The 26,131-nt window shown below is 40.0% G+C and overlaps 2 protein-coding genes across 18 annotated transcripts in view; one reads left to right on the forward strand and one right to left on the reverse strand.

The window, feature by feature from the left end:
• The window catches only part of ARHGAP21 (Rho GTPase activating protein 21), a 112,901-nt gene extending 93,550 nt beyond the window's left edge, over nt 1-19,351 (forward strand). For 3 of the 4 annotated variants that reach the window (XM_058831432.1, XM_058831431.1, XM_058831433.1), the window contains 17 exons: nt 4,968-5,126; nt 5,280-5,382; nt 5,471-5,507; nt 6,010-6,135; nt 6,889-7,173; nt 8,275-8,339; nt 8,420-8,568; nt 10,054-10,196; nt 10,280-10,435; nt 10,543-10,621; nt 11,085-11,158; nt 11,244-11,333; nt 12,654-12,779; nt 12,972-13,013; nt 13,342-13,447; nt 15,206-15,237; nt 16,767-19,351. In XM_058831432.1, the coding sequence (XP_058687415.1) occupies nt 4,968-5,126; nt 5,280-5,382; nt 5,471-5,507; nt 6,010-6,135; nt 6,889-7,173; nt 8,275-8,339; nt 8,420-8,568; nt 10,054-10,196; nt 10,280-10,435; nt 10,543-10,621; nt 11,085-11,158; nt 11,244-11,333; nt 12,654-12,779; nt 12,972-13,013; nt 13,342-13,447; nt 15,206-15,237; nt 16,767-18,500 (3,506 nt within the window). In that variant the 3' untranslated portion in view covers nt 18,501-19,351. The remainder of the gene's footprint in view (nt 1-4,967; nt 5,127-5,279; nt 5,383-5,470; nt 5,508-6,009; nt 6,136-6,888; nt 7,174-8,274; nt 8,340-8,419; nt 8,569-10,053; nt 10,197-10,279; nt 10,436-10,542; nt 10,622-11,084; nt 11,159-11,243; nt 11,334-12,653; nt 12,780-12,971; nt 13,014-13,341; nt 13,448-15,205; nt 15,238-16,766) is intronic. The other variant, XM_058831434.1, reaches the window with a different exon arrangement.
• A 4,682-nt stretch (nt 19,352-24,033) lies between these two features.
• Nucleotides 24,034-26,131, reverse strand: part of KIAA1217 (KIAA1217 ortholog) — a 175,905-nt gene continuing 173,807 nt past the window's right edge. For all 14 annotated transcript variants that reach the window (XM_058831451.1, XM_058831437.1, XM_058831443.1 and 11 more), the window contains one exon: nt 24,034-25,655. In XM_058831451.1, the coding sequence (XP_058687434.1) occupies nt 25,161-25,655 (495 nt within the window). In that variant the 3' untranslated portion in view covers nt 24,034-25,160. The remainder of the gene's footprint in view (nt 25,656-26,131) is intronic.

Consider the following 26,131-nt stretch of genomic DNA (forward strand, 5'->3'; position numbering starts at 1 on the left):
TGCTGACAGAGTTGACTGGTAATTGCAAAGATACTATATTTGAAGGATTATGAAGTCTGGAAAAGGTCCCTATTAACTGGAAAAAGGTAAATGGTACACCATCTTGAAAAATGATGAGATGGACAATTCAAGGAAGGCAGTCAATTGACCATATCTCAGTCCTTAGGTAAATCATGGAGTTGGTCCTCCTGGAAGTAGTTTCTGGGCAAAGGGAGGAGAAGGTGATTTGGAATAGCATGGATTTACCAAGTGTTTGATTAATGGCATTTCCTTTTGTAATGAGATGAATAGATCTGTGAATGAGGGGAAGACACTTGAGGTCTCCAACCTTGACTTCAGCAAGGGTTTTGAGCTCTTCAGTGACAGCATCCTTGTGCCATAGGCTAAATGGCTGTACTGCTGGATACATAGAAAAACTGGATTATCAAGTCTAAGAGATGGTGCCTAAGTAAGTGTTCATCTTTTGTCTGAGGGCTTACAAGTGGTGTTTTTCAGGGCCACCTTGTTTAATGTTCACAACCTTGAGAGGAGATAGGATATGCTTATTAAGTTAGACAACACTAGGCTTACACTCTCCTGACCTGTATCTAAAAGAAAGAACACAGCCAGGATCTTGAGGGAGATCTTCCTCTCCATTTGGTACTTGTTGGATAAGAGACCTTCCAAGGTTTGCTTCTACATGAATAATTCTGTGATTCATTTAAATTACATTTGAGGATCTCAAAGTGTTCGCCCTTTTGTGTTCAGGTTGTTACTTTCAAACCTTGATGTTTAAGGGACTGTTTAGGAGATAGAATAACACACAAAATGCTATATTAATCATGATAAAATTGTACTGTAGCAGCTTAATAGGTTATGATATGGATCTGTGCTTTTTTTCAGTGATTTTGTGTCTGTTTATTTGAATATCTGATAAATCGGTTAATACTTGTTCCTTAGTTACTCATTCCCATAGTGGGGATAGTATGTCCTGTTTGTCATGCTTTCTCACCCATGAAATCCTCAATTTTGCAATCTCTGGTTCTGCCTCTGAGCCCATTTTGTACCAATCTGTGTCTTTGCAGTATCAGGTTTTTTCACCTCAGCTACATTCTCTGCAAATGCTCCCTATCTTTGTAGATCCCCAGTCACCAGCTGCATGGCATTACAAGGATACTTTGATACACTAATTTCTCTCTGCCTTAGCTAGAGTATCAGTTAGTTGTGGCTGGAGCTGTGTTGCCTATTTCTTACAAGTTTTCAGTCTTACCCCTTAAATGTTTTTGCATTGAAGGGCTCTTCCTGAAAATTATTAGTTTCAACTGCTGACCAGTTGCATTCTCATGTGCAAACAGAAGTGACAAGTGGCATCCCCCCTTGGCTAGAGATGCTCTGTCACTGTGCTGGCTTGGTTCTGATGGCCAGTCTCTTGCATCACTTCATAGATAATAATGCAGAATAGATTGTGGTTGAAAAGTGTAATCACAGAATCATATGGACCCATCAGGATCATTGAGTCTAATTCCTGGCCTTGTGCAAGACACCCCAAGGATCACACCATGCACCCAAGAGCATTATCCAAACCCTTCCTGAACTCAGTCAGGCTTGGTGCTGTGACCGCTTCCCTGGGGGGCTGTTCTAGTGCCCAACAACCCTCTGGGTGAAGAACCTTTTCCAGATATCCCACCTAAACCTCTCTTGACGCAGCTTTGTGCTGTTTCCTTGAGTCCTGTCACTGGTCACAAGAATGAAGAGATCAGTGTCTGCCCCTCATCTTCTCTTTGTGAGGATGGTCAAGTTCACAATGAGGTCTCCCCTCAGCCTTCCCTTCCCAGGTTCAGCAGACCAAGGGACCTCATTCAGCTCCCCTCCAGCCCCTCCACCATCCTTGTGGCCCTCCTTTGGATGCTCTTTTAATAGTTTAATATCTTTCTAATATTGGGGTACCCAGAACTTCCCCCAGCACTCGAGGTGAGGCAGCCCCGAAAGCAGAGTGGGACAATCCCCTTCCTTGCCCAGCTGTGCCTGGTGCCCCCCAGGACAGGGCTGGCCCTCCTGGCTGCCAGGGCACTGCTGGCTCATGTTCAACTTGCCATGGAGCAGGACCCCCAGGTCCCTTTCCATGGCACTGCTCTCCAGCCTCTCATTGCCCAGTCTCTATACACAACCAGGGCTGCCCCATCCCAGGTGCAGGATCTGGCTCTTGCCCTTGTAGAACTTTATATGCTTGCACAGCTTTCTAACTTGTCAAGGGCTTTTCTACTCTTGAAGAAGTTGACAGCTCCTTCCAATTTAATATTGTTAACAAATGTCCTTGGTATGATTTTGAGTCCTGTGTCAGGGTGATTAAAATGAAGATGTGGATGAGAACCAGGCTGAGGATGGGTCCTTGCAGAACTCCAGTAGTGACAGGTCACCAGCTAGATGTCACCCCATTCACTGTAACCCTCTGTGCCCAACCTGGATCCAGTTGCTCACCCATGGTGTAACAGGGTTATCCAGCTGTGAGCTGGATGCTTTGTCCAGGATGCTGTGAGAGACAGTATCAAAAGCTTTGCTGAGGTTCAAAATGGTTACATCTGCTGGCTTTCCTAGATCAGCTCGGTGGGTTACCCTGTGGTAGAAGGAAATCAGGTTTGACAAGCAGGACTTTGCCTCTTGAAGCCCTGCTGGCTCTGACCAATAACTGCGCTGTTCTCCAGGTGTTTTGCCTCCCAGAATAAATGTTTCCATGGAGTCTTTGACCTTTTTGTTGCAAACATTTAAAGAGACAGCAGTAATTTGAGGTAGCAAGCAGAAAGAGAATTACTTTGTGTGGTTTCTTTTCTGGCTTGCTTGTTCTGTGCACTTCACTGTATTTTGGACACAGCCATTTTCATTGATTGGTGAGCTGAACATATCTGTTCACATGCTGTGTGAGGAGTTTTGGGGTGCAAATATGTCAGTCAAAGAAAAGGTAAATATTGCAAGCACTTCAAAGAAAGATCAAAATACAAGGAATATGTGTAGTTATTTGGGTTTTGTTACTTACTGAACAGCAGCAGTGGCATTTGTGAGTACATTAAATAAACAGTTAGAAACTCCTATGGTGTACATCATGATTTGCTCCATAATCACTTTATATTTTATAAAAGCTTGCTATTAGCTGCCCTTCAGCCTCGTCAGGGACTGAATAGTTATACCCCTACTATACTAATGTCATTTACAGTTCCTCTGAAGTTTGTGTATTTCTAAAACAATTATAATTTTGATTCATCTGGGAATTAAATCCACTGTGAAGTAATAATGATTTGAATAATTATTGTTGCTTTCAGGGACTTACAAACTGTTCTTCCTCATCTGAATTCTTGGATTTAAGGGTGGTGGGAAATGCTGTACTCCTGCCAAAAATGTTTGTGTTAGCAGCTCGCACAGATCTATTTCAAGTGCTAGTGTTTTTATAGTTTTTGTGAGTAGATACTGCTATATTTGAGATACTTCTGTTAACATAAATAACTTAAACCTGAGCACTTTCAGTCCATGTGCTCTAACTCAATCAATTGCACAGTGAGTAATTATATTTCTTAGTTAACGTTAGTTTCAGAGAAACTCAGCAGATTAAAAAAAAAATAGGAAATTAAGTTGTTGTAGATTTGAAATGGAAGTGTAGCCGAGCTTTTTCCTGTCCTAGTTGCTGTAGTGAAGTCATCTTTAAGTGCTTCTAATTTATCACTTTGGATGCAAGTAAAACATGGAAATTTCTTAATTGAAGGGTCATGGTTTGGTATGAATTCTTTGGCTTTTCCTTTTTATTATTGTTTCTAGTTTGCATCAAAGTTACTGTATTTTTCACCCCAGACAATTTAGAGGCGTGTTACTGCTAAACTGTCCTGTACTTTGTTTGTTGCCTTGTTCTAAATGTACATTGCCAAATTTTGATGGTACAAGTGCTGCCTTAACAGAACTGTTAGTGACTGTTGGAACAGCACAATGCAGCACACGCAGTTGTGTTCGCACAAAGCGAAGAATAAACCTCTGTCTGTGAGTGTTCATTGGTTTCAATAGGCTTTTCAGTAGCTCTGCATATTACAATTCTTAGCACCTAGAGTACATTCATATTCATTACAGCAGTACAGTTCAGCCTCTGCTTGTGACTTTTTTTCTTTTCCATCCCCTCCTCTACCAGAGCATGAAGTAGAATGATTTTTCTAGTACTAGCAATGTGCTCTAGAAGGTGTTATGGCTCTTTTCTCAAAATGATGGAAAATGCATCTTTTGTCTTCTTCCATCTTGGAAGAAACATGTTAAATACTAGAATGTTTAAAGCTTTTTGGAATCTTTCATGATGACCCTTGTGGCTGTTGAGACTGAGAGGTGCTGGGCATGTATGGCATGCGATCGTTTCTATGAACAATTAGTGGAAGAACTGATTGGTATGTAATAGTCCTGTGTTTTAAAGGTCTGAATACTTGCTTCTTTATTTGAATCTACAGAGGATGGGGGGATTGATTCTTTGAATGCTAGATAGCTGTTTAAAGTGCTTTTTTTATTTGCTTGTAACTTGGCTGTTTTAGTTGAAAACTCTTATAAACCAATTGGCTTTTGACAGTCTGGCTCTATTTTATTGTAGATATCTGTCTCTTGAGTTTAAACTTACTGATATAACAAGTATGGGTTTTGCTTATGCATATTAAAAAAAAATTCTCCCTGCAAATAATATTGAGAGAGAAGCAAATGATTCCTGTTTCTTTTGCACACAGCAAAATCCATGATTTTTTTGCCTTTATCTCTAATGTACAATTATCACCCCTATGAAATGAAACAGGCTTCTCTTCATGAAAAAAAAAGTACATTTGACAGTGTGAATTAATTGGACCCTTTTGTTTGTTAGAATGACTTCATGTTTAAGATAGCTGATATCCCAGTAATGGGAAGTTCAGACAGCTATTTGGTTTGAACATTTGATTAATGCATTTAATATGTTAATATATGGCATATTACCTTTGTAGATGAACCGACTAGTCCTAGTATTGACCATGATATTGCACACATTCCTGCTTCTGCTGTTATTTCTGCATCTGCTTCTCAAGCACCAGCTATAACAACTGTTCCTCCCAGTCCTACATCTCCAATCCCTTTAATTCGGCGACAACTTTCACATGATCATGGTGAGCGTTGATTTCATTCTTTTTCTCTTGCAACTTTTTTCCTTTCACACTCTGGAAATCAGGAGTGAAAATTGTAAACTCTTTATTGCTTGAAATAAGTCGCAAAATTGTCATTCAAGTTCTTGCACACTCAAAATTTCTATTTCTTTGTAGAATCCATCCGGCCTAGTGTCCTGGATAGCCAGCCTGCCGCAAAAACTGAGAGATCAAAGTCATATGATGAAGGACTGGATGACTACAGAGAAGAGGGAAAATCGTGAGTTCATGGAAAAATCAGTTGCTTTGGACATCTGGTTTTTCAATTGTCTGAAATCTCATTTTAACATTTGTTTTTCTTCCAACAGATCTCTTAAGCATGTATCTAGTTTAAAGGGGATCAAGGTAGGTAAAAATATATATATATATATATATATAGCAACTCCTAAACATTACCCATGCTGCTGTGACAAATGGTTTGAATTATATAGGTCTGTTTTACAAAGTGATGTGCTAAACAGACAGGAAGTTTATTGGAATTGCTACTGATCAAACTGCTGATGTATTCATATAAGTAAACATGGTCTCTTTTTTCCTGGACTCATCACATGGTCCTGTATTTTCATTTTCCTCAGTCTCTGTAAAAAAAGTGTTTTAAATATGGTGGCCTTTTGTGAAAACTCACTAATGAGAGTCTAAGATTCATGAAATTTCTCTAAGTATTCTTGGCATGTGTAAGGTCACTGGTGTGTGTAAACTTTAGAAATTATGTGTCCTCATATTTCTGGGGAATAATAAAGTAAGAAAAATTCCTTGAAGTAAGGAACATCTTGAATGTAGGAACTGTAGGCAAATGTATAGAATATAGAATTACACTGTGGGGTTCTTTCTGTGATGTTTGCTCTAGGTCCCGGACAGCCAGAAATCTTCAGAAGACTCTGGTTCCCGAAAAGATTCTTCTTCAGAGGTGTTTGGTGATGCCTCCAAAGAAGGATGGCTCCATTTTCGTCAGCTTTTTACAGACAAAGGAAAGGTACCTGTCGTGTTTGGGCTTTTAACCTAGGACAAATGCTAAGCTGGTGACAAACTAAGATAGGAACCTTCAAGCCTTCCTTTTTTGTTTTTTTTATTTTTTTGTAGGGGATAAGATCATCAATAAAACTGTCAAAATTTTAGATCTGTTAGAAATTTTGTTCAGGCAATTCCTCAGCTTTGTCTACAGACTGCTTTCCAAACTATTCTAATTTTAGATTTCAAAGCATCTGTTGAAGTAAATTAATTTCTAATGACTAATTCAATAATGAGAATTAGTCCCTTGGTAGGTGTAGTTGTATTTTTTCCCTCTTTCCTAATAATGAAAAAAGTTGTAATTTTTGTGAATGTTGTGGAGTTGAGTTCAAATTAACCTTCTGCATAAATATAGACTAATGCTTAAGGACAACTGGAATTTGTCTGGAATTGCAGTGGTATGAAGATGCCATTCTGACCTGAAGGCAGTTTAAAAGGCATGGGCAAGAGTTCCCTAAATATCAGACCAGAAATTGTCTCATTCTGTTTCTTGCTGCTGTCACATGGGAGCTCACAGTCAGTGGGTGCTTCTGAGGGCAGGTTATCGAGCAATTCACTCCTCTAATGGAGAGCAATTACTGAATCCCACTTTGTGTAGTCTTCCTGCCAGCCAGGTGAGTAGCCTTTCTTTGTAAAACTTCTGGAGGTAGTTCTGCAATCCAGAGACATTGGCACTGTGACAAGTAAGCAAACTGACACCTTGGTTGCTGTTTTTCAGCGAGTTGGTGGGAGCATTCGGCCGTGGAAGCAACTGTATGTTGTTCTTCGAGGTCATTCACTTTATTTGTACAAGGATAAAAAGGAACAAGTGACCCTCTCTGAGGAAGAACAGCCTATAAGCATCAATGCTTGCTTGATAGACATCTCGTACTGTGAAACCAAGAGGAAAAATGTATTTAGACTCACCACATCAGACCGCGAGTATCTGTTTCAAGCTGAGGACAGAGATAATATGTTAGCGTGGATTAAAGCAATACAAGACAACAGCAACTTAAATGACGAGGTAATCATATAATATATAAAGCGAAAGTTGTCGTTTCTGCATTTTAATTAAAATATCTTGTGTTTTCTTGTAATTAATGCTTGAACAGAAAAACTAATTTTTAATTAACCAGTTGACTAAAATGCCTACAGGAACATAAAAGAAAATGAGGTGAAAGGAAAGGTAACTGAGTAAATTAGTAGAGTTTAAAAAAAGTCAGTGTAATCATAATCAGAAAACAGACATTTGAAATAAATTAGTTAATGCTGTTGCTGATTTGACTGAAGATACCCTTTATAGTAAACTGATCTGCCTAAAATACCTAACCTTTTTTAAAAGATAATTGCAGGTTTAGTACCAGTGTGGTCTCTCTTCAGGCTTCCATTGCAGAGTGGTGTGTCCAGTAGCACAGTGTGATGAGTTTCTCAGTAGTTAAAAAAATGAAACTTTGAAGATGACTGTTTCTCTGATTAAAAGCTGATGTTTCTATGAATTAAATTAATGCTCATTGCCAAAGGCAAACATCTGCTGTTATACATAAGGTATCAATATCTGTCCCAATATTGTTCATTATGTGTTTTCATTGCAGTTATGAGCAACAGAAGAATATTTTCATGTCTGTGGTCATGCACATCTGCTCAGATTCAAAATAATTATCCACAGTATTACACAGATAGATTAAGCAGATTTGAATTCATGTCTTTTTCAGCTGTATTTGTAGAAGCAATTAGTTTTCCAAGTACTATGTGCACGTAGGATTGGATTTTTCAGAGTAGTAATACGTCTTTACTTGCATTTTTCTGTTTAAACCTACTCTCGGTTACAGAGGTATTAATCAGATCATACTGCTTTGAAAAAAAAAGCTGTGTAAATAGCAGTACTTGATTTGTAATTACTCGCTTTTATTTTCCTTGTGGTTTTTTAAGTGTTTTGTCTTTACTGTTCTCAGGAACTGCCTGTTAGGATGTTTGGTTTGGTTGAGGGTTTGGGTTTATTTTGAAATGGACTGAATTGTTTAATTCTGTACTTACTTGGTTACCAGAAGAGGTAATCATATTCTGAAAGGAATTATTTTTTTCCTATTTTATAAAATTATTAACTATTTCTCAATTTATTTTATAGGATACTGGTGTTACCAGCAGAGATCTTATTAGTCGAAGGATTAAAGAGTACAGTACAATGATGAGGTGGGTGAATTGTATGTTGCCAGTATTTTTGTGGAGCTCTTATTTAGCTTCTTTCAACTGAAGCAGGCTCTCTTGTTCAGTTCTTCAAGCAGCAAAACAGAGCCATCTCCCAAAACACCTCGCCAGAGTCTGAGTATCAGACAGACTCTACTTGGAACTAAAGCAGAACAGAGGACTCAGAGTCCACATTCTCCTAAGGATGAGACGGAAAGGAAGCTTCTCACTAAAGGTCTGTGTGTTTTGTATATTTCTTTACTTCCCTTCTCCCCCAGTGTAAGGCCATCAAGGTGCCCTTCTCAGGTATTTTTGAATTCATGAATATACAGATGCAAACCAACTATTAGCCAGGGGTTTTAAGCTGCAGCTTTAGTTACTCATTTCTAGGAATTACATCTCAGATCATGAAACTTTTTATTTTAGTCACCTCTCAAGAGGTTCTCATGGTTTTTTGGTTTTCTTTTCCCCTACAGCTCCATGTAGGGCTAACAGTAGTAAATACACGTGTTAAGCTTTTTGAGAGCAAAATTTTGCCAAACTATGGAAATAATTTTGTGTGTAATTCATTCTTCTGCCTCTACCTGACTTGGAAGTGACAAGGTCAATTTTTCCACTGAAGTACTTCCAAAGTATAGAATAGACTTTTTTTGTCTTAATTTTTAACACACAGGAGTGAATTTGTATTATTTTTTCCAGAACTAAATTAATGCCTCCTGAGTTCTAAAAAAGTCTGATGAGCTGGCACTGCAAACGTGAATCAGTACTTGAACCCCATCAAATAATGTCACAAACTACTCTTTCGTATACTCTTTTTTTTTTTTCCACATAGTATATAAACCTAGTACTTCAGACTGCTGTTTAAAAAATGTGATGTGCAAATTCAGGCGACTGGATAAGCATCCAATTTTGATCAAGACTGGAATGATTCAATCTTGAATTTAAGCTATCAGTGAATTCTGGTTTTTGTTGCCAAAAAATGTCCCTTTGCTTCTGCAGTGCTACACATGTAACTAAATTGCACATGTTGAGTAAATCTCAAATCTACTGAAAGAGTATCTCCAGAAATAAGAAGGACGTACTTATTGTGTTAGATGACTTGCAGTGCAAGATAAATGGGAATTGCAGTTTGTTACAATAATTCTATGGAAGAGGTAAACAGGGAAACTGAACTTTTAATCTGATTTTTGGATAGAGAATACTTGAAGTGAGTAATGTTTGGAATTATTTAGGAGTGACTAAAATCTGGTAATTTCTGAAAGAGCGAGTAATTCTGCACAAGTCTAGAGTTTGATGGGTATTTTGTGCAGCAGTGTGATTTCATGGAGACTCAGTGTTGTGATACTAAATGTAGATTCTTACTTTTTAAAATTTTAGTAGTTTATATAAATTTCAAGTTTAAATTTAGTAGTTTTTCTACTTTTAGTCTTAGAATGATGAAATGCCACAGTAGCACCCAGCTACTTGCTTTTCTAAGTCTGGGGTATGAGTATGTTCAGATTTATCTTTTGAACCACAGAAGAGTAACAGAAATTGTGTTTAAGACAGCCTAATGAGTTGTTGCATAAAGCCAAGCTGGTAAAAGCTAAAAATGCAGCAGGTGTCCCTTGCTCTATGCAAATTTGTTACTTGTATTTATATGTCAGTTTTGTGACATAAATGTTCTTACTTTTCTTCTTTATTTTTCTCTTTTTTTTCCCACTGTCCTAACAACAAAAAGATGAGACAAGCCCACCAAAAGATAAAGGGACGTGGAGAAAAGGCATTCCAAGCATTATGAGGAAGACATTTGAAAAGAAGCCCTCTGCTGTTGGAACATTTGGTGTTAGACTAGATGACTGCCCTCCAGCTCATACCAACAAAGTATGGAAGTAGAGTTTTCTTTCATTGTGAATTTAAAATACTTTTTTAATCAATTACTTATCTATACAACTCTTTTTCTTCAGTATATTCCACTAATTGTTGATATATGCTGCAAACTGGTTGAAGAAAGAGGTCTTGAATACACAGGTATTTACAGAGTACCTGGAAATAATGCTGCCATCTCAAGTATGCAAGAAGAGCTCAACAAAGGAATGACTGACATTGATGTTCATGATGATGTAAGTCTTTGATCACACTATTTTCATATTAACATCCCTAAAACTTCTGGTTGTGTTGTGATCATAGAAATATAAAGCATGTCTGACCTTTTCTTTTAAACACATAGAAATGGCGTGACTTGAACGTGATAAGCAGTTTGCTGAAATCTTTCTTCCGAAAGCTCCCAGAACCCCTCTTTACCAATGGTAGGTTGTTTTCATTACAGGTTTGTCTTTAGGAATTGCAGTTGAACAGTTGTCTTACAACATTCAGATGATTTGAGAGAAAATCCAGGGAAATCATCCCCACTCTGCAATAAATGTTGTCTTTCCTAAAGAGTAGGGAGTCATGGTGATCCTCTTAAGAATGAGAGGTGTAAATATAATTTCTCTGATGTGAAGGGATTATGAATATGCAACTAAAAGAGTAAAACATTCAATTCCACTGCTGCAGTATTCAATGCAATGAAATGCAATTCAAATGCAATGAAAGCTGGGGGGTTTTTCCCTACTGTCACACAAAACACGCACTTACAATATAATGGGCTAATTTATGACATTCTTTTATATATGTTACTAGTGTTCAAGGAGGAGTGGGGCTGGCAGATGGGGATTTACATGCATACATATATAGATATAAAAACTTACATAATTTCTTCTTTTTTGACAGACAAATATGCAGATTTTATTGATGCCAATAGAAAAGAAGATCCTGTTGAGCGTCTGAAAACACTGAAGAGACTGGTAAACTAAAATCAGTTGTGTTGTAGGTGCACTACAAAATTAGCATTAAATGTTTAGTGTTCTGAATAGTGATTGTTTATTTCAGATTCATGATTTACCCGAACACCATTATGAGACTCTGAAGTTTCTTTCTGCACACCTGAAGACAGTAGCAGAGAACTCAGAAAAGAACAAGGTATTAGATATATATGTGCTATAATCCTTCAGAAAGCTAATAATAGTGTCCCCTTTTTCAGCTCTCAGGAAGAGGTAGCTGAGTGCAAAACTGTCCATAATATGGGTGTGCTTATGGATGTTTACCTCCAGGCAGGTAACATGGTGGCTTGGCTACCAATATCCAGAATACAAGAAAAAAATTATGTAATTGATAGTATATAGAAGAGCCTGTGGCCAAATAATTTAAATCATCTAAAAGATCAGTTGAGGTGAATATGGAAGGTTCTGCAAATAGTACCTTCCAGTTAAATATGAAAGAAAAGTATTTGTATGCTCATAAAAAAAAATTCAGCAGATTATAAACTTTAGTGAAATTATAGATGATATTATAAGGAAATTATAGTAAATGTCATTTTTAACTACAGTGCCTAAAGGAAGCTTTTTTATTATTTTATGGTTTTGTTGGGCTGTATAAATGTTGTTAAATACTGTTAATGTTATTAAATATGTAAGGCTGGATGAATGAGGTGTTACAATTGACACAGTTTAGGAGAGCATTAGGGACTTGTGTCATGTTTGCAACTTACTTCTGATAAGCACAAAGTCTTTGCCTCCTGTACATTACTGGTACCAGAACAGTAAAGTTTAAGTTAAAGAAGTAAGCAAAAATAGAAGGTAAGTTCTGCTGCTGCTTCTTGAAATTATTTTTCAGAGATGTAACATTAGTCATATACTTAATTCACTTGTGAAGTAGTGTCTGATCACATAACACTGAGCCTGTCTCATAGATGTCTTAGGTCAGTGATGTTTGTTCTGCCATCTCCTCTGAAGTTGGTGCAAGTTGAATGAGGTCTTTGTCAGTAGATATAATACAGTATTTGATTACCAGCTTAATTTTTTGTGCATGTCAGGAAAATGTTTTCAGGAAAGAAAGTGGGGAGCTATCCATGCCTTTTTATAAAAAAAAAATTCTTAAAACATTAATGTTTCCAAGCATCAGTGTTTCTTTAAGGAAGGAAGAAACGATCCCCCTGAAAGTGTAAAGAATATATCTGGGTTCTTGAGTTTTCTGTGTTTGTGGAGGCATTTGCTAGATTAACGAAGGCTGAAATTGTGAATTGCAGAAATGTTCGGTACGTTTATTGCAGCTGCATTTGGAGAGTTTTGGTGTAGTGTAACATCCTACCTGAGCCAGTAATGTACTTTTAAAAAACTCTTTTCATGTTTTTTTTTTTAAATGGTTCTCATATATATTAATAGTGTTACATTAATATGCTTAGCCCATATCGCTGTATTTTCTCATTATAAATGTATGATGTGGAAATATTTCATTTCTTAGATGGAGCCAAGAAACCTGGCAATAGTATTTGGTCCAACACTTGTGAGGACATCTGATGATAACATGACACACATGGTTACGCACATGCCAGACCAATATAAAATTGTAGAAACACTCATCCAAAAAGTAAGTGGATGCATTTCATTACTTAAAAAATAAGATCGTACACAGATCAACCAGCTTTTTCCTCATTGGGCCAGTTTGGGTCTGGTATTTATCCATCAAACTCTCACTTTTAGAAAAATCTGTGTTTGATTGTGCCACATTTGGGTTTTATATTTCCTGTGGGGTTTTCACCTTTTTTATTTTAACTTCTAGCATGACTGGTTTTTCACAGAAGATGATGCTGAAGAACCTCTTGTAAGTATTATGGCATAAATACTTGTGTTCTATCTGCCTTAGTTTAGAATCTGCTTCTGCTGCCTCTAGAACGCCTGTATATTTTTTACTGTGTCACTGTATGGTTTGCTCTTCAGAAGCACCTTTTTAGCTTTCCAGTCCTTATAGTAATGAATTTTATTTTTTTTTTTAAAAAGCAAGCCATGCATTTGTTTTAAAAGCATAAAGGAAAATAGGACACGCTTTCCTCGTGTTCTTCAGGTGAATAATGCAGTTTTCTAAATGCTGTTGAATCATAATGAACTATTTGTGAAACGATGATGAAGAGATCTTTGTTTATTAACTGTAGACAGCAGTTCAGGAGGAAAACACTGTAGAATCTCAGCCAGTGCCAAACATAGATCATTTACTCACCAACATTGGAAGAACGGGAGTATCTCCTGGAGACGTATCAGGTAACTCTTGCCTGGACAGTGTTAATCCATAGGCTAGAATAACCTACTCTGTTAACTCAGTGTAACTCTCTCTTCCTATTTTCTTTTACTAATCAAATGTTTTCCTCTTTTCCAAAAAATCATTTAACACTTCTTAAAGACTTGAATTGTTGGTAATCATGCATGATATAATTTGGAAGACTTTTTTTGTCTAACAGGAATTTAATCATTAAAAGATGAGGCTTGCACATAGTATTTTATTTATTCACAGTAACCCATGCAACCATCATCGTGAGGTCAAGCAGATACGCTGCTATAAAGTGGTTTGTTGTGATGGCAGAAAGGCTGATCATCAGTGGTGTTCTAATATTGATCCTTCCCAACATTAGGAATGCAAAAAATTGAGTTATGTTTTCTTGTCAAATGATGGACACTTTAAGTATGTTGCAGTATGTTTATACTAAAGCTGGTTTCCTTCTGTTTATAAATGCCATCCTCTTTTGTGGCTAAGGATAAGCATTACAGGCTCTTTTTTGGTGACTTTTTTCCCTTCCTCCCTTCACTCTACTATTGCACTAACCCAGCATGTTGTATCCCACGAATGTTATCCCTTGGTCTCTAGCTTTTGTTTCAGTTTTCAAAGGGTTGTTCAGCACTTACTGAAACAGTCACTTTGTACTGATGTTGTAACAGGCGAAGTGGGAGGAGTCTATCACACGGTGATGTCATTAGTGGATTCTGTGATGTCACTGATGGACAGCTGGAACTGTAGGAAGAAGGAGGACTGTTGCCCACACTGTAGCTGCCTTGTCTGCAGAAACCCCCGTTTCTTGTAAATGGAAAAAAACCCAAGTTGATCTGTGCTGTAAATTTTCTTTTAAGAGTATTTTGAACAGATCAATGCTACTTTTTAAAAGTTTTTCTGCTGTCTCTTGTTATCTCTGAAGCAGACCCTGAGGAGAAATAGCATGGTATGGTCTACCAGTCTTTCTAGTCATAAAGCATTAGCCATGTGTCAAAAAGGGGTGTGGCAGGGGGCTCAGCTCTTTCTTCCCAGGGAGAAAGTACCAAGTTCATGTTTTTTAGTCATTGTGCTAGCCCCTTCCTACCCCCTTTATAACTGTATAATCTTGGGTTTTGCGAGACAGTGAAACTATGGTGTCCATTTTTCATTTCATAAAAGCGCTTGTTGTGGGAAAGTACAAAACTGGTAGCTGCTGACATTTAGACAATTTAAAAATAAAATTTTACCTGTATGTAGTAAGAGGTGGAGAGAGATGTATAATTGGGGTTTTACACAGAAAATACGACTTAATTCCTTTAAAACCTCACAAAAAGAGTATGACTACAAGAACCATGATTTGTACCTAGGGAGCCAACTATAAAGACACCCAATTTTGCTTTGTGTATCCTGAATCTCAGGACACAGTACACAGTGCCATCCTGAAAAGGTCTCTCAGCTGCGGTTTTGCAGGGGCTGTATACTTAAAGCATCGAATAAACATTAGTATTTCTATTTTTTATTTTGAAGAACAGGGCTCCTTTGCCATTCCTATCATTGAGCTGGTTCTGCCTACAATTCACAGCATCCTTTCATGGCGGTGGCTTTCTGTGGTGCAGCTTGCATCTTTGTGAGCTCTGACTATTCACTTTGTTCTGGTTTTAATTTGCTTCACATCTTGTTCTGTGCTTGTCTTTTTCATAAGTCCAGCAATTGTCTATAGCAACAATTAAAAAGTTGCACAGAACTGAACAGAATTTCTTTTAATTTTTTCACAGACTCAGCTACTAGTGACTCAGCAAAATCAAAGGTAAATAATTTTCTGATACCATACAGTTACAAGCTTCTGAAATCTGTTAGATGCTTCTGTTATTAAATCACTGGTATGCAGGTACACTATAAAGCTTATGCAGAATTTCTTGAGTAAGTGGTAGTACTGTTTTTTCATAGCCTATTTTGAAGTTTTAAATTGGAAAAGTACTTGTGTGCAGTTAGCTGCATCTACCAAAGCAGTCAGCTGCACACAGCAACAGCTTTGTTCGAAGCTCTTACAATTGTGGGCACTCACCTCCTTTTTGCATCTCATTTAGTAGAGGTAAATGTATATATAGTGTGTTTCCTGTTGTTGGCATAGCACTAACTCACAGAGAGTATTTATGTTTCTCTATTTCACTGAGGAAAGTATACTTAGAATTCAGCCTGTTCTTCAGGAGGTAATAGTCCTCCTCTTAGAAGAAGGCAAAGTCTGTGGTTAAAGGTTGCTCTGCAGAGTCTCCCTTGGAAGTCTTGTTGTGCTTGAGAGTGGTGCTGCCTCATGAATCAGGGGAGCAAGACTGGAACATGGGCCTTCCTTCAGTCCTCAGTTCAGTGACAAAGCCCTCACCTGACACGTGGACAAATCTTTGTCTCCTGGGCTGTTCAGTAGTTCTAACACCAGTGTCTGTAGCATAGGCTGACAGGGCAGAACACAGCTGACCTCTGGGAGGTCATGGCACAGCTTTTTGCTGGCCCACATTCCAGGTGTGGCACTGATGCTCCCCTTGGAGCTGGGAACAGGGCTCAGTGCATCCTTCTGCTTCATTGTAGAGATGCCAACACAGCTGCTCTGTGAGGATGTTTGGTAGCTCAGCTGTTTCCTCAAAATAGCCCAGTTTCCAGGACACCAGATCACACTGCCTGTAGCAGTGAGGCACTAAGTAGGAAAGGTGCATAGCTTTGAAAGGGAAGGTGGTAATGTTAGACTAGTGAAAATAGTTTTTAATTCATTAAATGAAATTATTTGGCTTGCACTTTTAATGTTTCTACCATTTTAAAGGTAAATTCCTCTAAAATAAGGAAGTTTATTTTTAAATTTTCTACACTTAAACTAACTTAAATTAAACTTAACTTACACTTAACACAAACTAGTTATGAGTAACATTCATTTTATTGGCAGTAATTAATTTACAAACTCAGTCTGAAAGGTGGAAGATGAACTGAAAAATGGAGCAATTATCAATAGGCAAGACCTTGAAAGGACAAATTGTGAAGCATCTGTGAAGCAGTTCAAACCAGTCTTGAGAAGGTTTCCTTATTGTAATGGCACCTGCTTTATTATTCAGTCAAAAACCAAATAGTGGTACACACAAACTAGTTGAAGGGACTCAGATAAAAAGTGGAATGGTCAGGAAGGAAATTGACTTCTTGGGCAGTGTCATTTCAACTACAGAAAGAGCATGTAAACGTTTCCTGAATGAAGATGCACTTTCTACTGTGAAGCTCAGGATTGTTTTTAAACTATTTCAGACTGATGAATGTTGATTTTTGACTTTAATTATGCCCTCTCCCTTTTCTTAACAGGGTTCTTGGGGTTCTGGAAAGGATCAGTATAGCAAGGAACTGCTTGTGTCCTCCATTTTTGCAGCAGCTAGTCGCAAGCGGAAAAAAACTAAAGAGAAACCACAACCAAGTAGCTCAGAGGATGAGCTGGATAATGTGTTTTTCAAGAAGGAGCTTGCAGAACAATCTCGTAGTGACACAGCAAAAGAGGACACAGCTAAAGGGGAATATGAAAGAGAGAGAGAGATAGGGAGAAAACAAAGGATGTTTGTCCTGAAGGAAAAAGAGAACAGCAGTAAAAAAGATGTGAATGTTGTAAAGGATGAAAAGAAGTCATTAAAGAAAGAAAATATCCTGACAGAGGAACCTTCACTGCCTTACCATGAAAAATGTACAAAATCATCAAATACCAATTGTCTGCAAAGCATGCAGAAGAATAACCCAAAAATGCCTATTTCACAATCTTCTTCCCAGGTTGAGGAGACAGTGTCTGACTCTGGCACTATGCTAAGCACTTCCTCCCAGGCTTCCCAGCTTAGATACTCATGCAAAAAAGTAGCCAGCCCTGAAATTAAACACAATGAGTTTTTAGCAGCTGATGTCAGCTCCATCACCTCAGATTACTCAACTACTTCATCTACTATGTATCTGACTGGGTTAGATGCCAGTATGCTGAGCCCTGAGGTGCAGTCAGTGACAGAAAGCAAGGGAGAAGATGCTGATGATGAAAGAAGTGAATTGATCAGCGAAGGGCGTCCTATGGAGACGGACAGTGAAAGTGACTTCCCTGTCTTTGCCACCAGCGCTGCTGCTGAAAGGCTGTCCAAAGGGAAAGTTCCAGAAGTGGTAAAGACCAGTCGGAGGAACTCTGAAGAAAGTGAAGTAAGTTGTACTGAGGGAAGTTCCACGCCAAAGTTAGAGAGTCGCAGACTTTTTAGCTCACACAAACTCATTGAATGTGATACACTCTCCAGGAGAAAGTCTGCACGGCACAAAACAGACAGTGAGGGGTCAGGGGATGCAAAGAGTGAGAAGGACTTGCCTTCTGTGACCAGAATGTTTGACATCATGAAAAAAGGAAGATCTACAAGCAGTTTAGCTACATCGGCCAAAGGTGAGGCTGACAAACAAGAACCTACGTGGAGACTTAAGATTACAGACAGGTTAAAGCTGCGACTCAAATCGTCTGCTGATGACATGTTTGGAGTTGGGAATCAAAAGGCTAACTCTGCAGAGACTGCAAAGAGAAAGAATATTAGACGAAGGCACACACTTGGAGGGCAGAGGGATTTTGCTGAAATAAGTGTCCTGAATGCTTGGAAAGCTCAAGAACCAAGTCAAAGTAGAGAGAGAGAATCTGAGCTTTCAGCTGTGACTCGGTTGAAGCCAAAATGTCCAGCCCAGGACCTCTCGATCTCAGACTGGCTTGCACGAGAACGTTTACGCACTAGCACAACTGACCTTAATACGGGTGAAACTGGAAAGCCCAGACTTGAGAACACTAACTTAGCAGAGGTATCAAAGGTAGAACTGCCCTCATCTGCAGACATGCAGGCAGATGAAGGCAGCTCTTCCAGCAGCTTGACTTTAATTAATAGAACACCACCTTCGGGACCATTTCAGCCACCAGACCAGGTAAATGGTGAAAATTTTCAGAACATGAACAAAAACAACTTCAGCCCTGCAGTTGATGCCCATCCTCATAAACTGTCTGGGACCCAAGTGGTTAGATCTCGATTTTACCAGTATCTTTGAAATGGGAAGATATGTCCACTGCAGCAATTCATTAACTTACTGTTACACTTCCCAGTAACTCTGTGTGTGCGTGTGTGTGTGTGTGCGTGTGTGTGTACATATATAAATATTTTTTTCCTGTACTGTTGTTGTTCTGCAGCCTTCATTTGGGCTGGTTTCATCAATGTGCTCTGTGGAACGTCTTCACAGTGCATTACCACAGCCAGAAGAACACTAAAGTTAAAGTATATATATATATATTTTAAGAAAAAGTATATTTGATGGCTGCATACAAATGTTGAACAAAGCATCTGATGCAACATGCTGTGTAGTGTATACATGGTTTTCTGACTGAGAGTTGGCCTGGCATTAGTATGCAGGAAAATTGTTCTTTTGGTTTAGTCACTAACAAGTGCCTCATTATAAATTCATTTGGTTTGTTAGGGTGCCATATTGCTAAATTAGAGAAACTTATTGCAAACAAATGAATGCATTTTACTGTTAACGAGTTTCATTACATTTTACAAATGTTAACACAGGTGGCTACAGAGCTTCCATTCCTTAGGCATTCCAGTAAATATTGGAGTTTTATATTTCCAATTTTAATACAGATTTTGAGTTTTATGTGACTTGAATTTCTAATCTTTCTGTAAAATAAGTAACTTAACTGTACATATTACATGTGTATCTTTTCTTCAGATACCAGATTTGATATAAATGTTTGTAACATAGGCGTGTAGATAGTGGATACTGGATGGAACTGGTTTCTTTTATTGAGAATATAATTCTGCATGAAGACCTAATGAATCCAAACCTGTATCATGCCTGTGTGCATACCCACTTAAACACTGGAAATAAAATTGTTTTGGTGACTCTTTGTGTGATTTGAATTATTTCTGATGAATGGTTCTGAAATGTCATATTTATAAGTTGCAGTCAGCAACTGCTCTTGGGATCACCAAACCTGCAGTTCCTCCTGGATGAAGGACACCTCTCATTAATCTTTTGTTTGTGGGGGGCCACACTGGGCAGGTCAGGAGGTGAGAGAGATGCAATTGGTTAAATATTTTCATCTTGGTACATAATTTGATTCTAAGGTACATAGCAAGAAGGTTTATGTTTAATGTGCAGGTTTTGTAAAGTCAGAGTGAACATCAGTATCTGCAAGTCAGAACAATACTGTAGTTTGGGTCTTGGACTTCTTATAATTTTAACTGAAAAATCGTGTTTCTACCCTAAAAACTCATCTGTGTATGAACTCTATCAGTTACTTTTTTTTATTGTATGTTCTTGCACACCTAGTTTGAAAACAAAGCAGCTGTTCATCACTTTGGGTGTCCTAGTGTCTTACACTGCTTCTTGCATGGCAGAGGATTAAACCACTGTCAGTGTGTCCAGTTCCTGTGAGAAAAAGGAGTTGTGGTACTGGGATGTGTTGGATGATGTGCTTTTAGGCAGACCTCATTTATTTCCCAAATGCCTGTAACAGTCCTTTGCTTTGATCTGCTGTGGTTTTGATCCTTCTGAGAAGTCATTATAAAAATTGCCTGTGAAGAAAAGTCCCACATACAACAGCTGACCTCTGTGAAAGTTCTTACCACATAATTGGGTGCATCTAATACCAGCTCCCATTAAAAATGAGCCATGTTCTTGTGGTCTCCAAACTAACCTGGTTTTTCCTCCTGTAGCAGACAGGAGCATTAGCATTGTTCCTACATTAGCAGTGTTCCTGTGTGCGATGTCAGGAAGGACAGGTGCCTTTTGTGAAGGGCAGAGTAATTGAGAATGTTTTTTGTTTCAGTTGTAACAATAAAGTGTATTTGAACATTTTACTGGGCTTTCAGAATACAGTGTTGTACTGCCTCTAATGCTGTTCAAGTATTTTGTCCCATCCTTAGTCTCAGAAGCTCATCAGTGTGTGTTGAGCATCCACAGGAAGTCACCGAGGTCTTCTCAGTGAAGGAGGAGTGTACTTAGGGAGGCGCACAGGGGGGAGCCTGGGGGTCTGCACCTTCCTCTGCTTTGACAGCCATTTTGATGGGTTAATTTGTTTTGTTGTGTTTATACGTAAGGGATAATTTTACTCCTGAACCCAGACACGTGGCTGTCAACTTTTGTCTTTGAGAACATAGAACTGTAATTGGTATTAAATGAAGAACACTAGATCTTCTGAAAAAACAGGAACTAGAAAACAAACTTGCAAAACATGATTTATACTGCCTGACAGTGCTGCAGGTACAAATTAATTTAACCTCATCAGCCTGCATGGTATTCTCTGCTGCTGCACTGGTAGTGTGGAACATGTAGGGGAAACCCATCGCTTGGGGGGAAAGATGCAGGGAGCATCTGCCAGGGGCATCAGGGAGAGGAGGTTACTGAGCTCCTCCTGAAGAAAGTAGTGAGTGACTGCATATCTGAGGCTGGAAAAACGCTGATGCTTTTTTTGCCTCTTGAAGACTGACACGATTTGGGTCACCTTAAATTTCAGCCAGTGTGGCAGCTGAGAAAATAGACATTTTTAGGAGTAATTGCTATGCCCTGATCTTAACACCAGCTCCCTCAGACCCTTATCTGTAGTGTTTTTTTTACTGTGTTGGGGATTTCTTTTTTTCTTGCTCTTTTTCCCTCTCCTGTGGAAGGGAAGGGTGATTGATTGACTCAAGAAGGGAAGTCTGTGCACACAGTAGACTGTCCTGAGGTGAATACTGTCAGTGTTCCCTTTGGAAGCTGGATTCAGTGGGATGGGCAGCTCCACAGGGTTGCAGAGCAGGTGAGGTGGGCAGGAATCGCGGAGCCCACCCCCACTCAGCCACGTGCAGCCAGGGCAGATTGCTCTGGGCTGGGGCTATGGCTGGGTGTTGAATATTTCCACAGTTAAAAGCTCCACAATTCCCTGGGCAAGCTGTGCCAGTGTTTGGTCTTGGAGGAGAAAAGGAAAGTTTTTTTATGTTTAAACAGCATTTCTAAACAATTGCTATTTGTGTCCAGTTTTTGTTTCTATATTTCATTAGAAGGATTCAGACACGTTTGGAAAATATTTCAGGTCTGAGGACTGTTTGGACCTGTGAAGCTGCAAGTTGTTATGGACAGGATAAGCTGAGATCTGATGGAGAAATAATAAAATGTGTTTGTAGCAATGGTAGTGTTTGTATTTTTTTAAATGGTCCCTAACAGCAGTTCCTGCTTCAGTGATGATCAGTGGTTTAGTCTGAACTGCCTTTTCTGGAGTGTGGAAGGTGAATGTGTGACTGCTTTGTAAGATTCAAAGGGCTTGTTACGGTCCCCATTAGTATTGCTCACAGCACTGTCGATGAGCAATTAAGACATGGCCACAGTCCAGACAGTTTCATAACTTCTTTTGTGCTGCTGCAGAGCTGAAGGAAAATTCTTTGCCGAGCTGCACATTAAGTGCCTCAGGTTCTTGTGCAGCCTCTGAGAGCCTCTCCACTTTGTTCAGACAGGATGAAAAAACTTGAAATGTGCCCTCATTTACTATAAAAAGCTGTGTTTTTATTGCCAAAGCCAGGTCATAACACCATTCACATTTAGATAGTAATTAACCAATTAATTGTGCCTGCCTTTGGAAAGGGGTGTGGGCTGGTGTGTGGCCTGGAGGGGGAATGGCTTAAAGCTGGGCTGCAATGCACCCTGAAGTGGTGCATGTACCTGTGGCTCACAGGCAGGCGACTGTAAAAGATCTGCCTTAACCATCTGCTGTTGAATCCATGAGTTTTTAAGCCTGAAGGAAGGGTTGCCTTTCAGTGGGGATCAGATGGATTTTGGCCCTGTACACTTCAGATGTTCTGCACATCACTCCCTTTCCCTGCTATATGCTCCCTCTCTGGCTCTGCCTTCCCACCTCTGTGTCCTGCCCAGCGCAGGGGCTCTGTGCTGTGTCACTTTGGTTTTGCTGCAGACCCTCCCTGTAGGAGGAACTGGCTGGCACAGGGATGATGGTTATTCTGCTGTGAACTCCTTGGCAGGCAGCAGGAAGGTCCTGCTCACCTTCCAGCTCCTTCAGTGAGCTGCTTCACTGCTGGATTTCAGAGCAGTGGGGCTGGGGGCAGGGCTGCTGTTGCACTGGTACCTGTCCCATAGCTTGATCCAAATTTCAGTGGCAGCTACCTCCACCAAAACTGCTCTTCGTAACCGGTTTGCACTGTGTCTGATTCCCAGTGTCCAGGTCTGATTGCTTCTGTGTTCAAGGAATTTATTTACAGACTTGATGGTTTTGCTGGGTGATGAACTGTGTACAGCTCCTCCCTGCCTGTGTTTGTGAAAGCCTGATAACTTCATTGCTGGACAAGCAGGATGGAGAGGGAATAAACATTGCCTGAGTCATGGCCGTCCCAGCAGTGCTGCCTGTGCTGTAGGTTATGAGCTGACTGGGACTGTTGTTTCCTGGGGGGTGCTGCACCCCAGCACTGAGCAGGTGCACCAAAGGTGCAGGTCACAATGTGGCTGAGGCCTCAGGTGGGTGTAGAGTTCACTGCCTGATGGCAATTTTCACATTCACCACCATGAGCAGAGAGCACGGCACTGCCTCACTGCCCGTGCACAGCAGTGACTGTGCAGGGTCATTGGTTAATTATACAAACATTGTCCGTGTCTAAATTCAGCCAGAGACAGCGTGCTGCTGTAGCCCCTCACCTGCAGAAGCTCTGAGAAGCGGCTGTGGGAGCAGTGCCAGAGCCACGGGGGACCCTGCCCGCCAGTGCCATGGCTCATGGGGGACACCTCACGTGCCATTACAGGCGGTCAGTTATTAGTAAGTCACTAATTATTTCAGTAAGTGCCCAGTCTGTGAGTGGTGTCAGGCCAACAGCTTAGGGACAAATCCTACTCAATCCATCATTTTGGCTGTGTGAAGGGGGGCAGGGTCCCCAGCCTGCTGGTGTCCTGTGTGCTCTCTGTTGCACAGGGGGTTGATAACGAGTTACGGATTTGGATCAGGGAATCCTGTACTCTGTGCCTGAGAAAGCAGAGAGCAGAGCAGGCACTGGAGCCACAGTCCCTGCTGTTCCCCCCTGGCTGGCAGGGAGCTGGCTCCACTCCAGAGGCTCCTGTGGGGGCTCTGCCCATGCCCCACGCTTCGCTTTGGCTCGGCTCAGCTGCTGTGCTCCGCAGGTGCCTTTGCTGCCATGCCAGCGGAGGGAATGGCACCGGCTGGAGCCCGCTGGAGGCAGAATGTGCTGTGCTCCTGAGGGATGGCTCAGTGTTTATTCTCCAGCTGCATGTGATGCACCACCCGAAGCCTTGGAATGGTGCTTTCAGGAAACTTCCCCTTTCCCCCGGGGAAATAAAACAAGGAATACCTCAAGGTGGAAGGGATGATACTCATACACTCACTCAAGGGTTTTTCTCTGCTTGCTGGTTTTCTAACTTGGAGTTTCAGCAATAAGTTACTGACAGCAGTTTGGAAGACCCCATTTTGAAATTAATAACTATGTATGGTCTTAATCTTGGGAAAATCAGGTTTTCTCCTAATGGCTAACATCTTCAGGCAAACAGCTGAACAGCCAATTGAGACCATCCGAAAAGTTACTAGTGACAAAATACAAATATATAAGCATGCAGCCCTTTATTTTTGTAAGGATCTTTGCTTATCATAGTTCTGTATATTACATTATGGTGTTATACAAATAAATTTATTTACAAAACCATTAGTTATGCAAGTTTCTTGCTCTTCTCCTATTTAACTGATAGCCATCTTTTTCAACCCTTCCCCATATATATTTTTAAGCATGCATAAAAATTAACTTTGGTGTGGTAAAACTACTCTATGTGCCCAGCCACATACAGTATTTATTTATTTATAGGTATTTATAGATATGTACAAAAGTTTGCCAGTATACAGAACAGTACTGAAGTGTACATTTTAAAATCCACAATGCAATACATTAATGGGCTACCAGGTCTCAGTAAAATAAAACTGAAGGAAAAAGGGTGGAATTAGCTAAGAAAAAAAGTAATCAGCAACTAGCTATATGTGTAAAACAATTTATTTTTTCCTTGGCTGGCAAATTCTTAAATATAATCTGAATGGCAGTGCAATAAGTTGAGTTGCCTCATACACACATAAGACCAGTCTTGTTCTGTCTCTTGTGCAGAGGTTTACTGTCCAGCATACTACTTTTAAATGTACATTACAATAGTATCAAAATGTTTTGGCAAAAAGATCTCGAAAGGAACCATGACATTTGTTGACAAAAATAGAAATCTGTAACAAAGCTAAATAACACCAAAATAAAAGAAAAATATTTTAGTTTCAGTTTTACAGTTGAATATAATCACACTTTAGTATATCTCTGTTCACTTCTAGACCCCATAATGAAAAATAGCTTTATACAAAACAACTTAGTAAATTTTTAACCATACAGTTCCCCATGCTTAGTACACTGCTGTGCACACGCAGTCAAGTTCACTCACACACCTTCACACTTTTTGTAAGAGGTGCTGCCTATAGAAAGAAAATGCTCTTTTATCATTACAACAGCAACCGTTTTTCCAAAAAGCTTCACTCTAATCTAGTGTAGTAATTCAGTATTTAGCACGTGATTAGTATTAAGCCTCCAGCAATACAACAAAATGGTTACATTCCCTGGTTAAAATATTGGCTGCGGATTCTTTGAAAGTGAACAAAAAGCCTTGGTGACCTGGCGGGTGTGCTGTGCTTAGCCTTTAGGATGGCTCCTTGACCGTGGATGGGGCGGACTTGCCGGCATTCCCGTTCTGTGCCTTGTAGCTGTTGAAACTAGGGGTGTGGATTGTCCTGATGCTCTTCATACCTTGGCTCAGGGAAGGAGGGGAGATAGAGGAGGGGGGGGAGGTAGAGGAGGAAGGAGGGGGTGGTCGGCCGTTCTGAGTCTGCAGCGAGAAGGAGAGGTGGTGACCTTTCCCTGGGTAAGTGGGGCTCTGGAACTTGGAGGAGCCGTTAGAGACAGAGGGGATGAGGGAGGTAGAGTAAGTTACGCGACCTGTCTGAGGACCGAGAAGGGAGGAGGAAGGAATGGAGGTTTTAGTAGGTGGATTAAGAGGGTTAGAGCTGTCACCGCTAGAAGCAGGTGCTGAGCTGCTTTTCCCAGAAGTGGGAGAAAAGGCTGGGATCTTAGAAGCAGGTAGGGTAGGAGAAGTAGCCTTATAGTCCCCACCAGCTTTCTTAGCACTTCCATTAGCCTGCAAATAAAGATGTCAGGAGACAGTTTGTCAGAAAGCCAGTAACATGATAAACCAACAGGACCTGGGAAAACAGCCCTACAGAGAATCAGAACTAACAGGTGGAGGCCTGAGCTAAGTCCTGCAGCCATGGACTGGACCTGGTAGAAAACCCAAAGTGCCCAACAGAGAGTGCATAGAGAAAGAGCCAAGAGAGCTTTGTGAGAAGGCGCGACCTACGTGTTACAGACCAGGCGCTACGTCCAGGCCATGCTGCGCGTTATTAACGTGAGAGAGACGTCCTGCCGCAGGTTAATGTGCACCCACTGCCACCTACACCAGCAGGTTAGTGTCCAGGGCTTCCTGTAAAGACTCTGAACAGAAGCATTCCCAGTTCTCATATGGAACCACCACATTTACCAAATGGAAAGTAAACAGGTAGTTGACATCTTAAAATTACAGCTGAATATCACAGTTAAAAAAAAAAAAAAAAAGCC

The sequence above is a fragment of the Poecile atricapillus genome, chromosome 2 (assembly GCF_030490865.1).
Source record: "Poecile atricapillus isolate bPoeAtr1 chromosome 2, bPoeAtr1.hap1, whole genome shotgun sequence".
In the NCBI taxonomy this organism is placed as follows: domain Eukaryota; kingdom Metazoa; phylum Chordata; class Aves; order Passeriformes; family Paridae; genus Poecile; species Poecile atricapillus.